Genomic DNA, 18,640 nt, shown 5'->3' with positions numbered 1-18,640 from the left:
GGGGCATTCTTATTCCCAAATGAGAGTTCTGAGTCTTTTCATTCAGTGAATGAAGCACGGATGTACCTGGAATTAACTTGCATCTTGGTCCCAAAGCTCGGCAGGCAAACATTAGTTAAAAGAGTTTTCCTGAAGTAGGTGACAAATCCGTTTTGTACATGGTCAGCTGCAACCCATATTATCTCATAGGTCCTCAGGGTCCACACACGTGCAAATAAGGGTTCTTTATTATTAATAATAATATCTGTTTTTTATATTTTTGCTCGATTCCTCATGCTTAAAAAAGCAGTAACGTCAGCTGTTATTATTAGCCAACGAAAGGTAGTTAAACAAGCTCTGAAAGATGAAGGTCTGAGTTAGCAAATTAGGCACCGCCGCCCTCTCAGAAGGAACCTGCAAGTGTCATGGCAACGGATTCAGGAGAATTCTGGGTCAAAGGCTTTATGATGTGATTTTTGTGTGTGAAATCATCCGGGTAAAAGATGAGGAACTGCCTGAGAAGTCAGCAAAGCGTCCTTGCCTGGTGTCATTCACTTCGCCTTCCTCTATAACTTTATTAAAAGGGCGGCGGTGCGAGTGACACCTGAACGAACACACATGACCTTCTGTTTTCAGGTCATTTGAGGTATTGTGACCACTCAAGAGACTTCTGCAATAAGGCCCAGCTGAAAACCACGAAGAAGCTAAAATCATTTTCTTTTTTTTTTTTTTTTTTTTTTCCTTTATTGCTTTAACCTATTGGTTTTAACAAAAGATGCTTCGCTATGCTTGGAGTTTTGCTTTAAGTTTTGTACTTGTACTTAGGACACAAAATCATTTTCTGTCTTTGAAGAATGCCTATTATTTAACCCCAATCAATGCCAAATACAAAAAAACAAGAATACATGTAGGTGTTTATCAGATATTCTATTGAAAGTGTACATTGTGTTTATGTCTAAATTGCTTTACAGACATTTGGAGGTTTTCAATACATGTGATGAAGTAGTTAGATTTCAATAACTGCTTTGCTGCAAAAAGATGATCACGTTGAAAAAAGAAAATAAAGAGCCCGAGGTGACTTTCCCTGCAGCTTTGCCAATCAGTGTGTAGTTTGTGTATTTCAGCAGACCAAGAAATATTGAAAACGGAGAAAAAGCAGACAGGGTGCATCAGCTTGGGATTGTTTGTACCATCAAGGCTGCTTCACCCACAGAGGATTGGTGCATCTGCAGTCACAATAATCTCAGCCACCTGAACCCCGATGTAATCCCCTTTTACATTTTCAATATCTGTAGTGTCATCCTCAAAGACTGTCTGCATAGTTCCTGTCCATGGGATGTCAGCAGTGTAGCGCATCCCAGTGACAGAGTAATCCAATGAGTACTTGGGCCGCACTTCCACCTTAGCAGTAATGGAGTCAGACCTTGACTCCAACCGCCTGCCCGCGGTACCCACAGTGAAGCTGGTGGTGACAGTTGAGGACACCGATATGTCTGCCAAACCGGGGATGCCGGCACTAACCTCCACACTAACACCAATCTCAACAGATGATTCAAAGCTCCAGCTAGATTCTGTCTCCACAGTGAAGGTCAGTTGCCTCTCAACATTAAGGGGTGGGCTACCTTCAGGAGCAGCACAGTTCTGGGCTTTTGTTTTGGCAGTTAGCTGCAGCGGCTCGGATCTCAAGATTTTCTTATCATTAAAGTTGTACCTAATATCATACAGGATCACCTTTTTGGTAGGCTTCCTTAGCTGCACTTGCACATTCTTGCTCTTCAGCACATATGCAGGAATATCCATGTATCCATACCTCATAACACCTGACATAGCATTGATGCTTTGACCGTCTCCATTGATTGCAAGTGCTTTCCAGATACTGACGTCATCCCTTGCGCCACTCCCAGCATCATTCCAAACCCAGGTCCACTGCCCTGGAGTTACATAGTCGGATTTAACACAGCGGAAATCATCAACAGAAGGGGGTGCATAGTTCTCTGTAGCAGCATAACCCAGAGATACATAGTAGGGGGGACACACAGGACGCCAAATAGCACCATCTCTATTAGCTTCAGAACCCCTATCTGTCCAAACCTGAACAAACGAGGTTGGCTTAGCCAATGTCCCTGGTTTTACTTCTTTTGCAAATATTCCACTAGGTCTATTATAATTATCAACGGCGACGTGTCCGAGACTGCAGCAGTGGTCGGCCCTCCAGAAGGAGACATCGCTGTTTGCTCCGCTTCCTAAAAAAAGGCAAATGCATAATAAGTACAATAATTATAGATCTCTACCAATGCAGTCAATTGTCTTTTTCTCTGCCTGTGATCAAAACCCTAGTTCTTTTAGATATGTAGCCTTTTTTTATTTAAAAGCTCTGGCATGTGGCCCAGAGGCATCTGTCACCCCTACATTTCGTGAGCAAGGTTGGCAGATAGGCAACCAAGAAAGACGACGGTGAACATTACAATCCATCTATGCATGTCCCCCCAAAAGACTGAGATCACATAGAAATTGGTATTTGCCATTGGGGTGTCAAAACAGTGGTTTGAGGTTAAAAATCCCAATGAGTCTATGGAAAGACCCTCGCCACTGACTCCAGAGATGCTGCTTTTTCCAGTTTGGAACATACTCTCTTGACTCATTTCCCCTCATTCTACCTTTTACGCAAGTGCCTAATTCTAATCCCACGGTTATTATCTTCCAGAACCATATATTGGGTTCACATTTGTAAGTGGTATTATGGAGTTACAAAAATATTGCTTTATGGGCAGAACATTGCTAAGAATTTCACATATGTTCTCTACAGAATACAGTCAGCAGTAAGCAGGCAATGAAGAGCAAAACCCAGAAGCCCATATGCCAACGGGGGAACGGGGAAATCAAAACATGTTCTTTTAGGTTTGTATCCAAAGGGCCTGACTTACAAAGGGTTTTTCCATCGGAACGTGCTTTGTAAATCAGGCCCAAAATATCATTTGAGGTTTGTGCTTCTAAGAATAATCTTCTCTCGGGTCCTGTTTAACATGAGTACCCCTCGCGATGGCCTGACATTCATGGTAACCTTTGGTGGCTGTGGCCTTACCTTTGTCATCCCAAATGTTGACCACTTCATTCGTCACATAGAGAACCAGGGCGACATCTGCTGAAGCTCCAGCTGAAGGGATTGTAATTTTGTCATAATTCAGGACATACGCCGTCTCTGAGGGTCGGTTATAATTGCTTACGGAGAGGAAGGTCCCAGATGCCAAACCTTGAAATTGAAAACATACAGGATATGTTGTAGTGCAATTTCTAGCAGCACTGTGCAGTTTTGTCAAAGCCACACTCTGCTGAGTGCAAGGAGCACGATCTTAATGCTTACATTGTACTGTATGCAGCTACTTCAGTGACATTTTCACACAACAGAAAAACCCACACACCCAATCATGCATATACATCTCCATCCTTAGTGTCATTACACCATCTATGCTTGTCCCACTTTTCTCGCAGTTAGGAAGTATACCTGTTCTGGGGAAACTGATTACATGGCATCCTCTGCCAAGTGCTGCACAATACTCAGAAAGTACTTCTGCACTGCAGAGTCCCTTAGTCTATTTTTAAAGACAATAAGGGAGCCCCTAGAAGTAGGATGAGAGCATATATAAGCTAACAGAGGGTCTAGTGGAATTAGCACTCCACCTGCTATGTGATATAATGCTACTGTCACACAGGCTATAACTTGATAAATAATGGGAATTTAAGAGGAAAGAAATCCAAAGTAATTGGCCACCACTTGAGAATTTGGTGTTACATTTGCATCTCATACACAGTCTAATGTATCTTTATTATTTTAGGAGACAGCTGCATCTTGCCAATTCCCTGTAGAATTACCCTATCCGTGACTTTCTTTTTCTGCACATTTCTTTCCTATGCATGCACAGTGACCCTGGAGTACCATGTACCCAGAAGCTATATGATGGCCTTATTCAGACACACTATGCATAGTCCATCAGACAAGACAGGTAGTATTTCTCCTTGCAATACATTCAAGCAATTTTATATGGTGACTCTCAAAATGTAAATATCCAGTTGTTGCCGTGCTACTAGTTAGTAATACATAGAAAGCACCATTTAAGCTGCATTAACATTAAAGGGGGCAAATCAGTATACATTTATGTAACTGTTAGAGGTGGTCATTTGCTTACTGTCACTTTCTAAAACAAAGGATTCTAAAAAGGAGGGGTGGGTGCGGATGTCCTTCGTATTGTGCCGCTTACCTCCGCGTGGAATGTGGAACCTGATTATGGAGTGACAGTGAGGCTGAGGGGGTGTCCCCAACATTACTGCAAGAGCTGGGTGACAATGCATGTGGCCATTGAAAGATGACTACAGGAGATTACTGGAGTTTGAATGAAATACATTGCAATGTGTTCATCACATTGGCATCTAGGATTAAATTCGAAAATAAAAGCATAAAAGATATAGGTTTGCTAACCAAAAGAGAGGAAATCTGAGAAATTGTCAAAAACAAAAATTTAGCCATTAAGCGTCATTAGGAGAAAGTGTTCATGTGGCTGAAGTGTGGGAATCAGCTGTAGTCAAGTTATTTTAATAATAAAATACATCTTTTGAAAAATGGGGAAGGATCAAAAGTTTCGTGAAAACAAAAAGAAAGTGTTTTTCGTATAAAAAAGGCGATGGGATCGTGACAAGGCAGCTTGATGTTAGAATTAGCCGTAACAAAATGAAAAGGGAGTACAGCTGGACGTTAAATGGTTGTCCTAAGAAAACCTGGAAGCGAGGCATGGCGGGGAGCAGAATTCCTTTCTCTGAAGTCTTCAGGTGATGGTTTGTACCATATCTGGGTTTAGGGAAATCATTCTGGAACATTACACATTTTAAGACCTTAACACAGAAATACTCACTTGCAGATTGGGCAGAGTCAATCTCTACTGACCATAAACCAACATCGGCGTTAGCACCTGAACCTCTGTCATCCCAGATAGGAAAAAGAAAACCAGTTTGTACCAGATTTGCTTGTACACACCTGCAAAACATAGTTTATTAGTGCCGCCATGGCCTGCGAGGATTTCTCGAACGTATGTTTCACACACAAACACACGAACTGTACAATGGTAAATAAGTTATGCTTTTTACATGTAATGGTGACTAGTTCTTGAAATGGGAGGCACCATTTTGCATTTTCCAGAGTGTCTGAGCACTAATACTGCCAAGAGTGTTTTCTTACCTATACATTCTTGCATCGGGATACGTATCGTAATTGCCCTCAGCTGCATTCCCCAAACACACATACCCTGGCGCGGGTATCATTTCATAAATGGTGACACTTTGCTTAGCTCCACTTCCTGTATCTTTCCAGATGCGTCTGAAAACATACAAACAATAGTAATCGTAAAGCATTACCTCCTTCGGATACATTGATCCTTTAATTAGTGAAAGGAACTTACTGGAGAGTCTCCATGAAATGTTATTGGGAGGCTACTTTGGAAGCCGGGCGGATGGCTCAGGGGGGAATGCGTTTGTCTTGGAAGCAAGATAACGCAGAGCAACACAGGTTTCAATCACAGTTCCTCTCTTAGAGACTGCGCTCTGGTATTACGTATTTAATACAAGCTTAACTCCTTAACTGCTGGGCTATTATGCATGTCTATGCAAATAGGACGAGCATACTCGTCCTCTGCACTTGTCATTAATTAAGTGTAAGCATGTGGAGGAAACATCTGTATTTCTTCTACTCTAATGTCCAATTGCTCTAGTAGACCCTGTGTACATTACCTAGCTGAAATTATGTGACATGTTAATCAATAAATAAGATATAAACGTGAATGAATTCCTAAAATGATATTTGAAAAAAGATTATAATAGCCATCAGGATAATTGTCCTAGCTATTGAGGCGAGACGTACAGAACTGATTTTGTTTGAAACAACAGACCTGTCTGACAACAGTTTCCCAAATGTCGCCCTAATGACCTGCTTATCCATTAACACCTGATCCGTAGACCACACTAAAAGCTTTCCCCCTCTTAAATTAGGGCCCTAGACCTATGGCCTCTGTCTCAGTGAAGGAGATCAGAGAGGAGGGCTTACATGTTATGGGGTCGAAATAAGCATGTGTTGACCAGGAGCAAAAAGTCCCTCCTGGTTATCAGGCATCACCCATTAGGCAGGAGCGCGCACCAAACCTTACTTATGTCCAAGGTGGGGGTGCTGGTGCAAGAGCGCTATTGTGAGTTGCATGAGGGTTGGCGCAAGTCTAATTGTGATGTGTATACGATTACCGATCCTGGAGGCGTAGGCCGAGAATGCCTGTTTCCTGTTTTTTGTGCATGTTTATAGCTCTAAACTGCCCAGGTCTTGGCTTCTTGTGCAACATCATACCCAAGACATAATGACTTTGTCGGCTGGGTAGGAGGCAGAATGCTGTACTCTCCTAGCCTGTTTTTTTCCAATATTCTGCTCATCCGAAGTTTAAAGAAGTTGAGTTGTGAAGTTGATTGAGCTTTAATGAATTCCTGCCCCCCGTCTCCCAAGCTTAAGCTAAAGTGCTGTAGTTCTTTTTTTTTTTTAAAGAGGCGCCAATCAGACATGACCGTCATCCTTCATCATGGATGGTGAAATCTTCACTTGTTGGCCTTCCCTACAGTATAATTGGTGTAACCCAGTAGTAAAATCAATAGTACCTGAAGGACTGCGGTGGACTAAGGAGCCCATTTCCAACGTCCTTCACAATGACCGCAGCATTAGGAGGTGGTGAGTAGTTAGGCACAGCGGTGTCTCCAAGTAGATAGTAACCTAGCAAGATGCAAGCCCGGGGAGAAGACAACATAAACACAAATACAACATACCAGATTCATTTTACAGACAGAAGCAGTCTAATCCTAGATCGCAACAAAAGCACTGTGCTGTGCAGTGCACATAAGGGTGTCCCCTACAGTGCAGTGAGTGCAGCTCTCTGCATCCTTGAATTCCTCCCACCTGCAAACTAAGAAAAGTGGACTCAGGCTTATTCTTCTAACAAACCTAAATATAATGTGATAAATAGTTGACAAAGCTAATGGAAACCTTGGAAAGTTTGTAAAGCTTGAAAAACTTATATTCTTTTTCAACAAGGATACCACTGTTTGCAGCAAAGGCGGTAACAATAAGACACAAGAGGGAGAAGTGTTTGGAATGGAGTGTGGCCCGAGCACATAATTATCACTTTTTCAATGTAACAAGATAGGGCTAGGCCTGTGACATCAATCCCCCAATAGCTAGCTCTCTGCGACTGTGCATTTGTGGAATACGGTCCTGATCACCTGGCATATACACAATAACCGCATTTGGCATAGGAATATGCAGGCACAGAAGTGATTATTTGTCCACTTGCCAGATATCCTTGTGTGGGAGATGAATGTTAGGACAGTTTTTCTGAAGTCCAACTAAGGGCTTAGTAAAACCATGCAACTGAGGCAGTACAAGACGCCACTCTTAGTTTAAGTCTGTACAACCTGAGCTCAGGGTAGCGTAGACAGAACAGCCAGGCTTATCTTAGAAGGGAGAGAGTGCTGTAGACTCAGTACAAATTAAATTGTAATACAAATGGTCCAAAGAAACACTGAAACACTATGTATTCTAAAAATAAACGGTTTATTTAAATACAAGTAGGCCTAGATAAATCTTGGGGGACATAAGTACTATCACATTACATATAACCACAATTATAAAAAACACAACACTATGAAGGTGCACAGAGCATATAACCTTATTTGGAACACCTAACAGGAGTTCTAGGGAAGTCAAAACCAATAGTTACTTTTAGATTACTTTTGGTAATACCAGGGTAGTAGATCCTATCAGTTGTTTTTTTTTTCGTTTCAGTTCAGTAGGCTTTTATTCGACATAGTCATCTTGCCTTAACAATCTTACAAAATACAGGAGCAGAAAATCAATCAACACATTTAAAATATTGCATTAAAACAGAAGTTCATTAAAATGTTCATTAATCAGTACCCAATGACTCTATTATTGCAGTTCATTTAGCTACATACTTAAGGAGATTTCATGACATTTATGAGCTCTCTTTGATTTTTGTTGGCCTAATTCCACCACGCACGAGTGAGGAATGCTATGCGGCATACTGGGCAAGAGGCATTACCATTTGGGGACCACTTCTTGGTAACATGCGCCAGGTGCAGATTAGTTACTCTAAACTTGACGTATAGGTTGCGCTGAAGAGGAAAATCTACTCCTGCCCCCCTCACCATAGATGCATGAACTGGGAAGAAGAGCAGAAAGAATAATGAGCGCACTCACCATTTTGCACCAATCCCCAGTGCGCCCCTGGGTGACAAATATGCTGAAAGATACTCACTTCACAACACTGCAACCTAAAAGTAACACAAACCTTTCCCAGAGTGGATGAAGAGCTTCTGGGTGCCAGAAGAGACACTTCGATTGACAGTATTGACTAAAAGCGCTAAGAAGACATGCTACATTAGCCTCAATGCAGCAATACCGCCATGCAGAATCTACAAAACACAAGAATTCCTGTTTAAAGGCTTGCAGATTCTCACATGAATCAACTCTATAAGGAAGCAAAAGTATTGGGACCACCTAGCAGTGCTATAACTCATTAATAAATGCAGTTTAACATGGCACAGTGGAAGTCATGACTGGCTTAGGAAAGTTACAGCATGTACACTTGTCTCTACAGCATTGGGGATTCGTGCAGGCCTCAGGAATGCACCTCGCAAATCCAGGAGCAGCTCAAGGTCGTGTAGCAAGTTAAAATTCTTTTTCTTTGAACGACAGTGAAGTGAAGCGCAGACAGCCTTAATAATTCTTATAAAATGCAGCTATTTCAACCCAGAGTATGGAGACAGAACACGTGACTTAGTGGCTCTGCCAGTCACCCAAGGACCCTTCTATGAGATCGAAGGACAAGCTCGCAAAAGCCCAGGCATGATTTGCAACAAAAGATTTTGTCTCAGGCTTGGAGACCTCAGCTCTAGCCAATCACCACTCGAGGCCCAAGGGGTGGGGAGATTTTGAACACTGAATCAATGGGAAAACATTCACAATGCAACCTTTTTAGAATTAGCTAATGGGGAGAACAGCCAAGCAAGCCCCTCTGGCAACGTAAGCCAATTAAAATGATTTCTACATGGGAGCTGTATGTGGCCAGTCACTCAGCACCCAATCAGGGGGAGCCATGTCCTGGGAATGGACCAAAGCCATGATGTCAGCATGGCACTGGGTCTTAGAAAAAGAGCTTGCAGCCAGGCTCGGTGAGGGAGATTGCTTTGGATTTGTTGCCGGTGCAGATCTGTGTGTTTTTTCTTCTGGCCAGAATAAAATCACAGTTTTGGAACATGCTGCTTGCTTGGGATCTGCTGCATTCCTTTTGGCAAAAAGGAAGGTGTTGGGTCTCCCATGAGTTCTGTACCCCGGGACCCCCAGAAGCCCTGGGGGTCCACTTCTACCCAACAGCGCGACGCTGGAGGCCTAACCATATCGAGATATGTTTCAATGCCCCATCCTGTCTTACTTTCCAAATATGAAACGCCCTCTACCATACTGCTACAGTCAATAAGTAATTCAATTTCAATAAGGGATCTTACTTTGCTCTTTGCGGAGGCTCTATCTCCCTCTGTGGAACATTGTGGCTTATTCCATAAATTCAGCATAGCCAGACTATCCAAAGATGTTTTTACTTGCACGGTCCACAGGAGAGATATGCCTCCCTCTAGATCGAGGATATGAATTATATCCTTTTCGTATATAGGAAGCTCCGGGACTGACCAGATCCTGATCCAAAAAAGGGCTGGTCTATAATTAACCTCTCGCTGTAAAGGACGAAGTCCCAATTCCAACAATTTCTTTAGGGCCGCTTGTTCTGCTAGGCCCAATTTATTACAGTCTGTGTGTCCCCATAATTCAGCTCCATAGGTTGCTGCTGCCTTTGCCTGAGTGGTTAACATTTTGTTTGCCGGGAAGATTGAACCTTGGCCATGCGAGTAATACAATCTTATTATGCCCACTCCATATTTTCCCATTTTCATTTACTCACTTGTGAGGGCCAATTACCTTGAACGTTATAGTGAGTGCCCAGATAATAATACTCCTTCACTTGTTCTAGCGCTGTTTTCTTAAGCTGCAACAATTTGATGTATTTACTGAATTTGGGGCAAAAAATCACAGTCTTGCTCTTAGACAAAATCATTTCTAGGCACAGCTTGGAGCATTTGTCCTCAAACGCCTCCAAGGTGGTCCTAAGCCCTTTAGGGGAAGTGGCCAGTACAACAGCGTCATTTGCAAACAAGAGCAGCAGGCATTGCTCTGTTCCCAGTTTGGGGGGATCCAGACAGTTCCCCCTTACATGAGTCTCTGCCTCATCCATGTATATCAGGAAAAGTATGGGGGCCAGCATCAGCCCTGCCTGACCCCTCTTTGGCTGCAAACTGCTCAGTCAATTCTCCCCGCATACCCCACCCAACAACCTCCTTGTTGTCTGTGTATAGCTGTATGATTATCTTAAGTAACCCAGGGGGATTCCCCTTTTGACCAGGATCTTCCAAAGAACTGCCCTTGACAAGGAGTCGAACGCGGTTCTTAGGTCGACAAAGGCAGAATATATCTTCATCTTCTTTAGTACTGCATACTTCTGAGTTACAAGATGCAGTCAAAGAGCCTGGTCTAGGGTACTAATTCTTTGTTGAAGTCCCGCTTGCAGGTGATCGATTAAGTCATGTTGCATTACCCATTCCTGCAAGTGTGCACCGATTGTCTTAGCAAAAACTTTCCCCACCGCGTCCAACAACAATATGGGCCTGAAGTTTAATGGATCATTCCTCGCTTCCTTTTTATAGATCAGGGGCCTCATTACAATCTCGGCGGTAGCCATGCCGCTATTGGCGGCATGGCTGCCGCCGAAATCGCGTCTGGGTCCGGGTTCCCAGAATGAGGAATTACCGGGCCATTCCGAGTTTGGAGGGCCCGGTAATTCCTCCTTCTAGGTACCCGGTCCCGGACCTTCCCCATTCCCATTTCAGCCCCCATAGGGCTGAATGGGAGAGGGAGCAAACAACGGCCGATTACGAGCGGCCAGTTATTTGCTCACTCCTCCCCTCGCGGGACCCGCTCTGTACGTCTGGTGAAACCAGACGTGCAGACTGGGTCCCGCGAGGGGACCTCGTAATCAGGCGGTACGGGGTTGGCGGCGCCGGCACCTTTACCGGTGCCGTTAACCCCGTACCGCCTGGGTTATAATGAGGCCTCAGGTCTATTATTGCCAAGCGCCATGATGTAGGGACCCAATTCAATCTAAGACAGGCATTAAAGAGAAGCATAGGAGGGGGGCCCCATATTGTAACTTTGTACTTAAATACATCTGTGGGGATGAGGGCAGGTCCAGGGGCCTTATCCCATTTCTGGTTGTTAATAGCCTCACAGACTTCTTTTAGTGCTAAATAGTAGGGACTACTATTGGCCTCCTCCTCCTCCCATGTGGCCGGCCGGGTCATCTGCCAATCCATGCTTTTTTCCCCACGTATAACCCCTCAAAGTGACTGGACCATACATTAGGACTTATTTCTGAGATCACTCTCTTATCTCATCCATCGTCAAGGCCATTCGCTAGTCTACAGAAGGTCCGGATATCGCCCCTAGCTCCTGCCTCCAGCGAGGTATCCCATTTTGTATGGGCAAAAGCATCTTTTTTCCTTTCCATTAGTGCTTTATATTTAGCCCTAAGTGCTCTAAGTTCTGATTTTTCCTTAGGTTGTCGGTTTTTTAAACAATTACAGATGACAATTTTAGCATTTCTGCCATCCCTATCGAACCATTGGCAACATATCGTTGCATGGCTTTTTATGCTCTTGATTGGCATTGATACAAAGGGGCGAATGGTCTCTATAACTTTAGAGACAAGTTCTACGTAACTTATGTTTGTTGGTGCCAGATCTTTTATTAATGGCACTTTTGCCTCATATATCTATGGTTTGGCTTGCGTGAGATCAAGATCTATCCATTTAATTCGTTGTTTGGCCGAACCCTGTACACAAATCGTGACACTATTAAGTTGACAGGTATTAGTCTTATTGTTGTGAGCCCCCCTCCCCTCATTCATTTTAACACATAACGGTTTATGATCACTCCCCTCCGTATCTAGGACTTCAAAATCCTTTATCCTACCCCATTGCTCAACAGATACTAGTATATGATCAATGTAGGACAAACCACCATGCCCCTAGAAAGTTGGCTTCTGTGGCTGATCTTTGGGAATCGACCATTACATGCTCTCATTCCCAACCCCAATAGGGCTGCAGCACATTTTAGTGCTGAGGGGTGAGCATAGTGAAGGTTACCAAGTTATGATCGCTCTGAGTCATGTTAACTATTTCCAGTGACAATATTTTATCAGCAATGTAGTTTGAGACAAAGACATAATCTAAGATGGACTGTTGTTTGTTGCGTTTCCATGTTGGCTGTGCAGGAATGTCACCGGGTATATTCCCATTTAGCATTCTCAGTTGTCTCATACTCATTTCTTGTTGCTAATTGTCCGACAATTATCTCGAAGTTGTTTCTTCGAGTTCCCTTTGTCACTTTTTTATTGTCGTTTGGACTTATTTTCAGGTTCAGAAAGTCCAGATTCCAGCCACCACATATGATAATTTGTGGAGCGTCACTAGTTGACATTGTTTCATCTATGATTTCACATAGCTCATCAATAAAGACTCACGTCCTGGTGGCTTCATGCTGCCAATAGAGGTTTATTATTAGTAGCCGTTGAGAGGATCCAGTTCGGCGGGCGTCCATGTCTATCACTGTTACTTGAATGTGCGATGATTTATTGTTAGACTTTAATATTCGTAGTCCAGCTTGTTTTTTAACTTAAGTTAACAACCCAGACATAGGGCGACCTTTTTTTGGCTTGATTGCTGGGTTCATGGCTATTTCATAGCCCGCAGTGATTGGTGTAGTTGTCAGCCATGTCTCCTGTAGACATAAAATGTCCAGTTCAGTTAGATCGTTTAGTTGATCATGAAAAAGATGAAAGTGGCCTCTTGTATTCCACGAGCCGATTTTTATAAGCTCTTCACCGGCGATCCTTGGGCATTAACTGTTTTTGTTTGAATTTAATGCACCAGCTATCCAGTTCCAATTTTCTTCTGTCTGATTTATTGTGTTCTGTGACACTTCTTTTGTGATATTGTTCTCGTGATTATCACAGGGGATTGTGATTTTTATCAGTCTTCTTGGGACCATTGATGGCTCAGCTGTTAATTCATTATCTTTGGTGGACTTCACTGATTGGAAATTTTGAGAGATAGAATGTATTAGACGTTAGTTTTTTTGTAGTAAATCTTTGATGTCTCTTCCTACACAACACCTGCTGTCTACGTTGCGTCCTGCCACCTTTTGGAGTTCAGGCTTTGCCACATTCTCCGTGGCCAGTTCGACAACTTTAAAGCCTAGTTCGGTGAGAGCAGCTTCACCTTCAAGTATCGTGTCCTTGATGGCACCATCGTGAATATGCAGTAAGACTCAAACAGTTTGGGTTTCATTTAAAAATTCTACTGTTTTTATATCTTTGGAGGCAACGTCTTTCAGTCGAGCAATGTGATGGAACAGGCCTATCACATTGGCCCTGTTTAGAATGAGTCCATCATCAGAGTCATAGCTTCTCTCCAACAGTATGCTGAAATTTGAAGATGTTTTTTTTCATGAGTTTTCTCTTGGAATTTTTTATAATGAGATACTGTTCGCAGCTCTTCTTTCCAGCTCCTGTCAGATATTTTCTGAGTCTTCCTGAAATTGTTAGATAGAATTTTCACAATGTTATCAGGTTCGGAATGAGCTCTATTGTGTCCAGTGTTTGTTTCTGCCTCATCAAGAGATGAGGAATGCGTCATCATAGCTTTTGCTTCAAGGGCTTTTCTTTTTTCTTCCAAAGTGCTGAACTTAAGGTCGACTGTAGGCTTTGAAGCAGTTTTTGTTGGTTGATATGCCTCTTTGGGTTCCGGGGAAGCCTCAATTTCAACCAATCTCTGCGATTGTTTTTTTGTTGGTCTTGGTGGTGTTAGGATTGGAGGTTGCACTATGTTCTCAGTATATGGACCTGGGGGGACACTTTGGGTTCACTCTCAAGGCCCAGCCTTTCTTCTTGAGCAACTTGTTCCTCATCGCTTATCTCATAAGTCGATAAGTCCAACAGCTCTTCGCTTATTTTGTCGTCATTTTCTTGAATTGTGTTTGACTCTTTGCTCCTGGCAGTTTTGGTGATGGTTACAGGCTCAGTGCTGCCTACGAAGGGTAAACCGCTAGTGGTTCCAACTGTGTGCACAACTAGGTTTAGTGATTTTAGGTTCCTTAGGAATTTCCGTGATCCATTCCCATTTTGTTTTTTGGACAGGTTATGTTTTTAGTTTTCTGTTTACACTTCCCTTGTTTTTGTAGAGAGTCTTGATGAGGGATCTGTGATGCCTGATTTTTTTTTCAAATATGGGGTAGGATGTTGAGCTCTTTTTGATCACAATCACTTCTCCCATGGCATCCAAATTCACAATGGTCTTGGCGGAAGTTGAGGCGGATTCCTTGCAAGTCGTACTCACTGAGGTGTTGATGGTGTCCATAGTTTCCTTGGGTGCAAGGTCAAGTTGATTACTGTCTGTTATTACAGTGATGATATTTTCTCGTGAATTTTGTCCTATCGTCGCCCTTGACCTCGACTCGTTCAATAGCAGCTATTTGTGTTAAAAAAACAGATTTATTGCAGTGTAACAGCTCGGAGTTGATCCCTCTTGATCCAGTTGATTGTGGTTGCAAGGAAGAGGCCATCACGTTTGCAGGGGGCATTGGGAGTGTACTCCGGACATTGGCCTCGATGGATGACCATGCATCATCTCTTTCTTTCAGACACGCACCTGGGTGTTTTCTTCCAGTACTCCCATTAATAAGATGATTGTCTGTGGGTTGAGTCGCTGTTGCTTTAGTGATATTGTCAAAATGAGTTTTTTTAAGGATTGAGAGGGCTTCTCTTGCCACCTCTGCTAACAGTTTCTTATCGTCAGCTGAACATCGCAGCTGATCCTTTTATAAGTCGTTAGCTTTTTCTAAGGCTTGGAGATCATTATGGATTTGGATTTTCATTTCTCGCATTTCGAATTCAATGTTGACTGCTTTTGAGTTAATTAGAGCAATTAGTGTGTTTTGATCCCGATAATTATTGTTAAATTGTTCATACATTTTAATGAACGGGGCTGTTGCTATTGTTATGGCAGATGATATTTAGGTGTCATTTCCAAGCTAATCTTCTCAGCTAGAGAACTTGATTGAGGTCCGTGCTTTGGTGGATGAAGTTGATAAGGTTTCACGTTAGTTAGTCTTCTAATTTTCGGAAAAGCTCTTTCATTGATTGAGGAATCGGTGGAATTATCCTCGGAAGAGGAATCTTGGTCATTTCCATTAATGTGCATGTTGGTGATCTCTCCAGATGTTGTTAGATCTTCTCTATCAAGATCAATTGAAGCATTTGTCTGCAATCTTTTCTGAGAAGATGTTATGTCTCTTTGCGCGCTCAAATCCAAGCGTCGCCGTTTTGTTGCACCACATGTAAATCCAATTTGTTCCTTTAAAGTTTGACTCGTGATGTTAATGTCGTAGATGTTATTAAAGGGGCTTGTGTTATTGCGCTGAGCATAGTTGTCACTCTTCATTGAATTAAGACTTTTACGTGATCCCCCATTTTGTACTTTTTCATTCAGGTGCCTCAGATCACTCAATAGTTGATCTGCAACTGCCAATGAGTTCCTTCGCGAGTCCGCCGGGTTTGAAGCCTGCGCAAGCACCGGCTTGCCAAATTCAATTGTAAGATTAGTACAGTTGGAAATGTCGTTTTATTTTTAGCAGCATTCCATCTGGCTGTGTGTAGGTTGTCCTTTAAGCACAGTTCGTTTTGGCAACCGTTTCGAAATTGATGTTATTGCAGTTTGTTTAAAGGGATGATTACGTTCCATCCTGCTATGGTCCACTAGCTGGATATTAGAGCTCAAGGACTTTAAACAGTCACATTTAGTTGCTTTTTTTCTCTCCCAATCGTCGCCAAAACAGAATCTACTGTTTTGTTGAAGACTGACTCTTGCTCAACGGCATCAGAGCAAGAATCCGTCAGTATTACAGGGGAGCCCACGGCTCCGTGCGCACAGACCGATGCCCGCAATGCCAGCTCGGCCAGCAGAGACACTGCTCGAAAGGGGTGGGCTGGCAGACAGGCCCCGCCCACAACACACTCACCAGGCGGAGGAGGAGGAGGAGACGGCGCAGGCCCGGAACACCCCTCGGCCGCATCATCGGCTCCAACATAGCCAGTACTCCCCAGCAGGCCCGGGGAGCAACAAGAGGGGCGCCCCGTCCCCGAAGGAGTCCCGGAAGGCCCCACGCCGACCACCGCGCCAGACCCAAGCCCCTCCAGCAGCACAGACGCGGCGGGGGCGAACGCTCCACAACACGCCGCCAGCCCCGCGGCACCAACCACAGGTCCTGGAAAAGGAGCCTCCACGCCCCGCGCAGGCTCAATGGAGGCCCCTGCCAACCCAGGGCCAACCGTGAGAGGGGGCACGGATCCGTGGGTGGGTGCTGGGATTGTTGTTTTATTATGTTTATTATGTTTTGCTAAATCCTCATGGCCCACAGGGTCGTGTTGGTGAGTGGTTGTAAGTGATGATACATTACGAGACTGTAGGCCCGAACATAGGCTTCGTTGATCAGCTGTCGAATTGCAGCGTCTGTGCTGCAGACGTGTCTGCGGCTGAGTTGCCTGTGCTGGAATCGATACAGTTCTTGGCGTTTTTTTCCTTTCTAATGTTCGAGACACATCAATATGCTGGGATAACACAGAAGATGGCAAAGGAGGGGCAGCAAAGTCAATGTTCAATGTACATAGGATCCCTTTTGGCTTACCTTGTAGGCACGTTTACCTCACCCCATGAACACCACAGACACTCTGCTGCACTCTGCGTTAGTGGAGAGTCTTTATGCAGAGAACTCCTCCTACCACCAATGAAAGTGGAAAAAACACTGTAGCTGCAGCTCCCCTGGTCACCACAAACACTCTGCTGCACTCTATTTTTAACAGAGAGGTGGCTCCAAAAGGACACATTTTTTGGTGTTTTTTAATTTGGTATTTTTTTAATGTTTTTTGCAGGGGATGCTAGGAAGTAAAGTGGGTAGGGAAATGATGGAAGTTGCACCAATGACAGATACGGAGGGGCAGGTGGACAGGGTGTAAAGATGTTGTGTGTGCCTGAAATCTAAGGTAAGGGGCATTATTTTTCATGCTCCTTGATTGCAGCCTCGAAAGCACTTTGAAACTGCTCCCCCCTGCAGAGTGGTGTGTTGTAATATATACTGTTGTCTTGATAAGATATGGATCAACAACCTATTATTTGGTCTGCAAGGTAGTTGGTGAGATCTTCTGCCCAACAGGAGTAGCCTGTGTGGTGGCAGTATTGGTTGAGGAAGATGAGTTAGAGGAAGACAGCTTACTACTTCCTGAGAAAGGAACCGTCTTTCTCAGAGCATCCCGGTGGTTGGATTTCATGTGGCGGCGCATGGAGGTGGTCTCGTAGGAGTAGTGCCCAGGTTGTCTGCGACTGACTCAGTGCATTTGACCTTGGTAGCCTTAGCCTTTGGTACACCCCCAACAGTGGTAAAGAATCGCCACACCCATTTGTGATGTCATCTTTCATGTTCTGGGTGTTAGTCTTAGCAGTGCAGGGTGGTGGCGCGGGTTATGGTTGCTTAGCTTACCATAACTGGTGAATTTCTGGGGTCTTTCGGTTTTACTTGTAACCATAACGTCCCTTTAACAATGTTTTTTCACTGAATTTCATAGGTTTTTATTAGTGCAACTTAACCATGACGTTCCTTTAATAAAGTTTTTTTATTGAATATATATATACATATATATATATATATACATATCGCCAAGTGTTAGACAGCAAATAAGAACATGTCTATTCGGTTCAAGCATACGCTGAGCTTTGCAGAGTCTGCAGAATCTTAAGGCTCATGCAATAAGTATTTGTGGTTCAGTAACTGACATGTTGGACAGCTGATTAAGTCTCATCAATAATACAAATCTCCTGAGAATCGGAGACAGAGTCAGCATTAAATATTCCTGTGGTTTCATACATGTACAAATGGTTTTATAATATGCTGCCATGGAGGTTAACTTACTCAATACAAAATAAATACAAAATGAACAGTGAACCCCATCACCAACTCAACACAATGTACATAACCGTTGCTCTAACCCAAGCTCATACTCTAATACTAACCTTAGCCTCACCCTAACTGCAACTTTACCACTTGGCCTAATGTAATGTTATGTTATTGTGCATTTGTATAGCGGCTTATATGCCATTGATATGATCTCAAAGTGCTTTGGGTTGAACGCCCTTGGGGACCATAGTCCAGGTCAGTGGAGAGAGTAGGGTAGCATATAGTGCTCTGTATGTGTGCAGCCAGTGTGGTTTGCGCAGAGGTAGCCACATTCTAATGCTAGGTCTTGTGCAGGGGTTGTGAGAGATCAGTGGAATGTGTGCAGCAAGGTAGCTGGTCTCCGAGTCTGCATTCTGGCAGCCGCAGGGTCTGTGTAAGAGATTATGTGTGCAG

The 18,640-nt window shown here is 43.5% G+C and overlaps 1 protein-coding gene across 1 annotated transcript in view; it reads right to left on the bottom strand.

The window, feature by feature from the left end:
- Positions 1-876: 876 nt before the first annotated feature.
- Positions 877-18,640, bottom strand: part of LOC138521060 (uncharacterized) — a 168,392-nt gene continuing 150,628 nt past the window's right edge. Inside the window, exons 4-8 of the mRNA XM_069633581.1 lie at positions 6,661-6,772; positions 5,207-5,344; positions 4,884-5,005; positions 3,062-3,229; positions 877-2,222 (exon numbers count right to left, since the gene is read on the bottom strand). Coding sequence (XP_069489682.1) covers positions 1,183-2,222; positions 3,062-3,229; positions 4,884-5,005; positions 5,207-5,344; positions 6,661-6,772 — 1,580 coding nt within the window. The 3' untranslated portion in view covers positions 877-1,182. The remainder of the gene's footprint in view (positions 2,223-3,061; positions 3,230-4,883; positions 5,006-5,206; positions 5,345-6,660; positions 6,773-18,640) is intronic.

This window comes from Ambystoma mexicanum, chromosome 13 (genome assembly GCF_040938575.1).
Source record: "Ambystoma mexicanum isolate Mex_15411 chromosome 13, UKY_AmexF1_1, whole genome shotgun sequence".
Classification (NCBI taxonomy): Eukaryota; Metazoa; Chordata; class Amphibia; order Caudata; family Ambystomatidae; genus Ambystoma; species Ambystoma mexicanum.
Note: the sequence above shows the minus strand (reverse complement) of the source record. Positions and strands in the feature narration are given on the sequence as shown.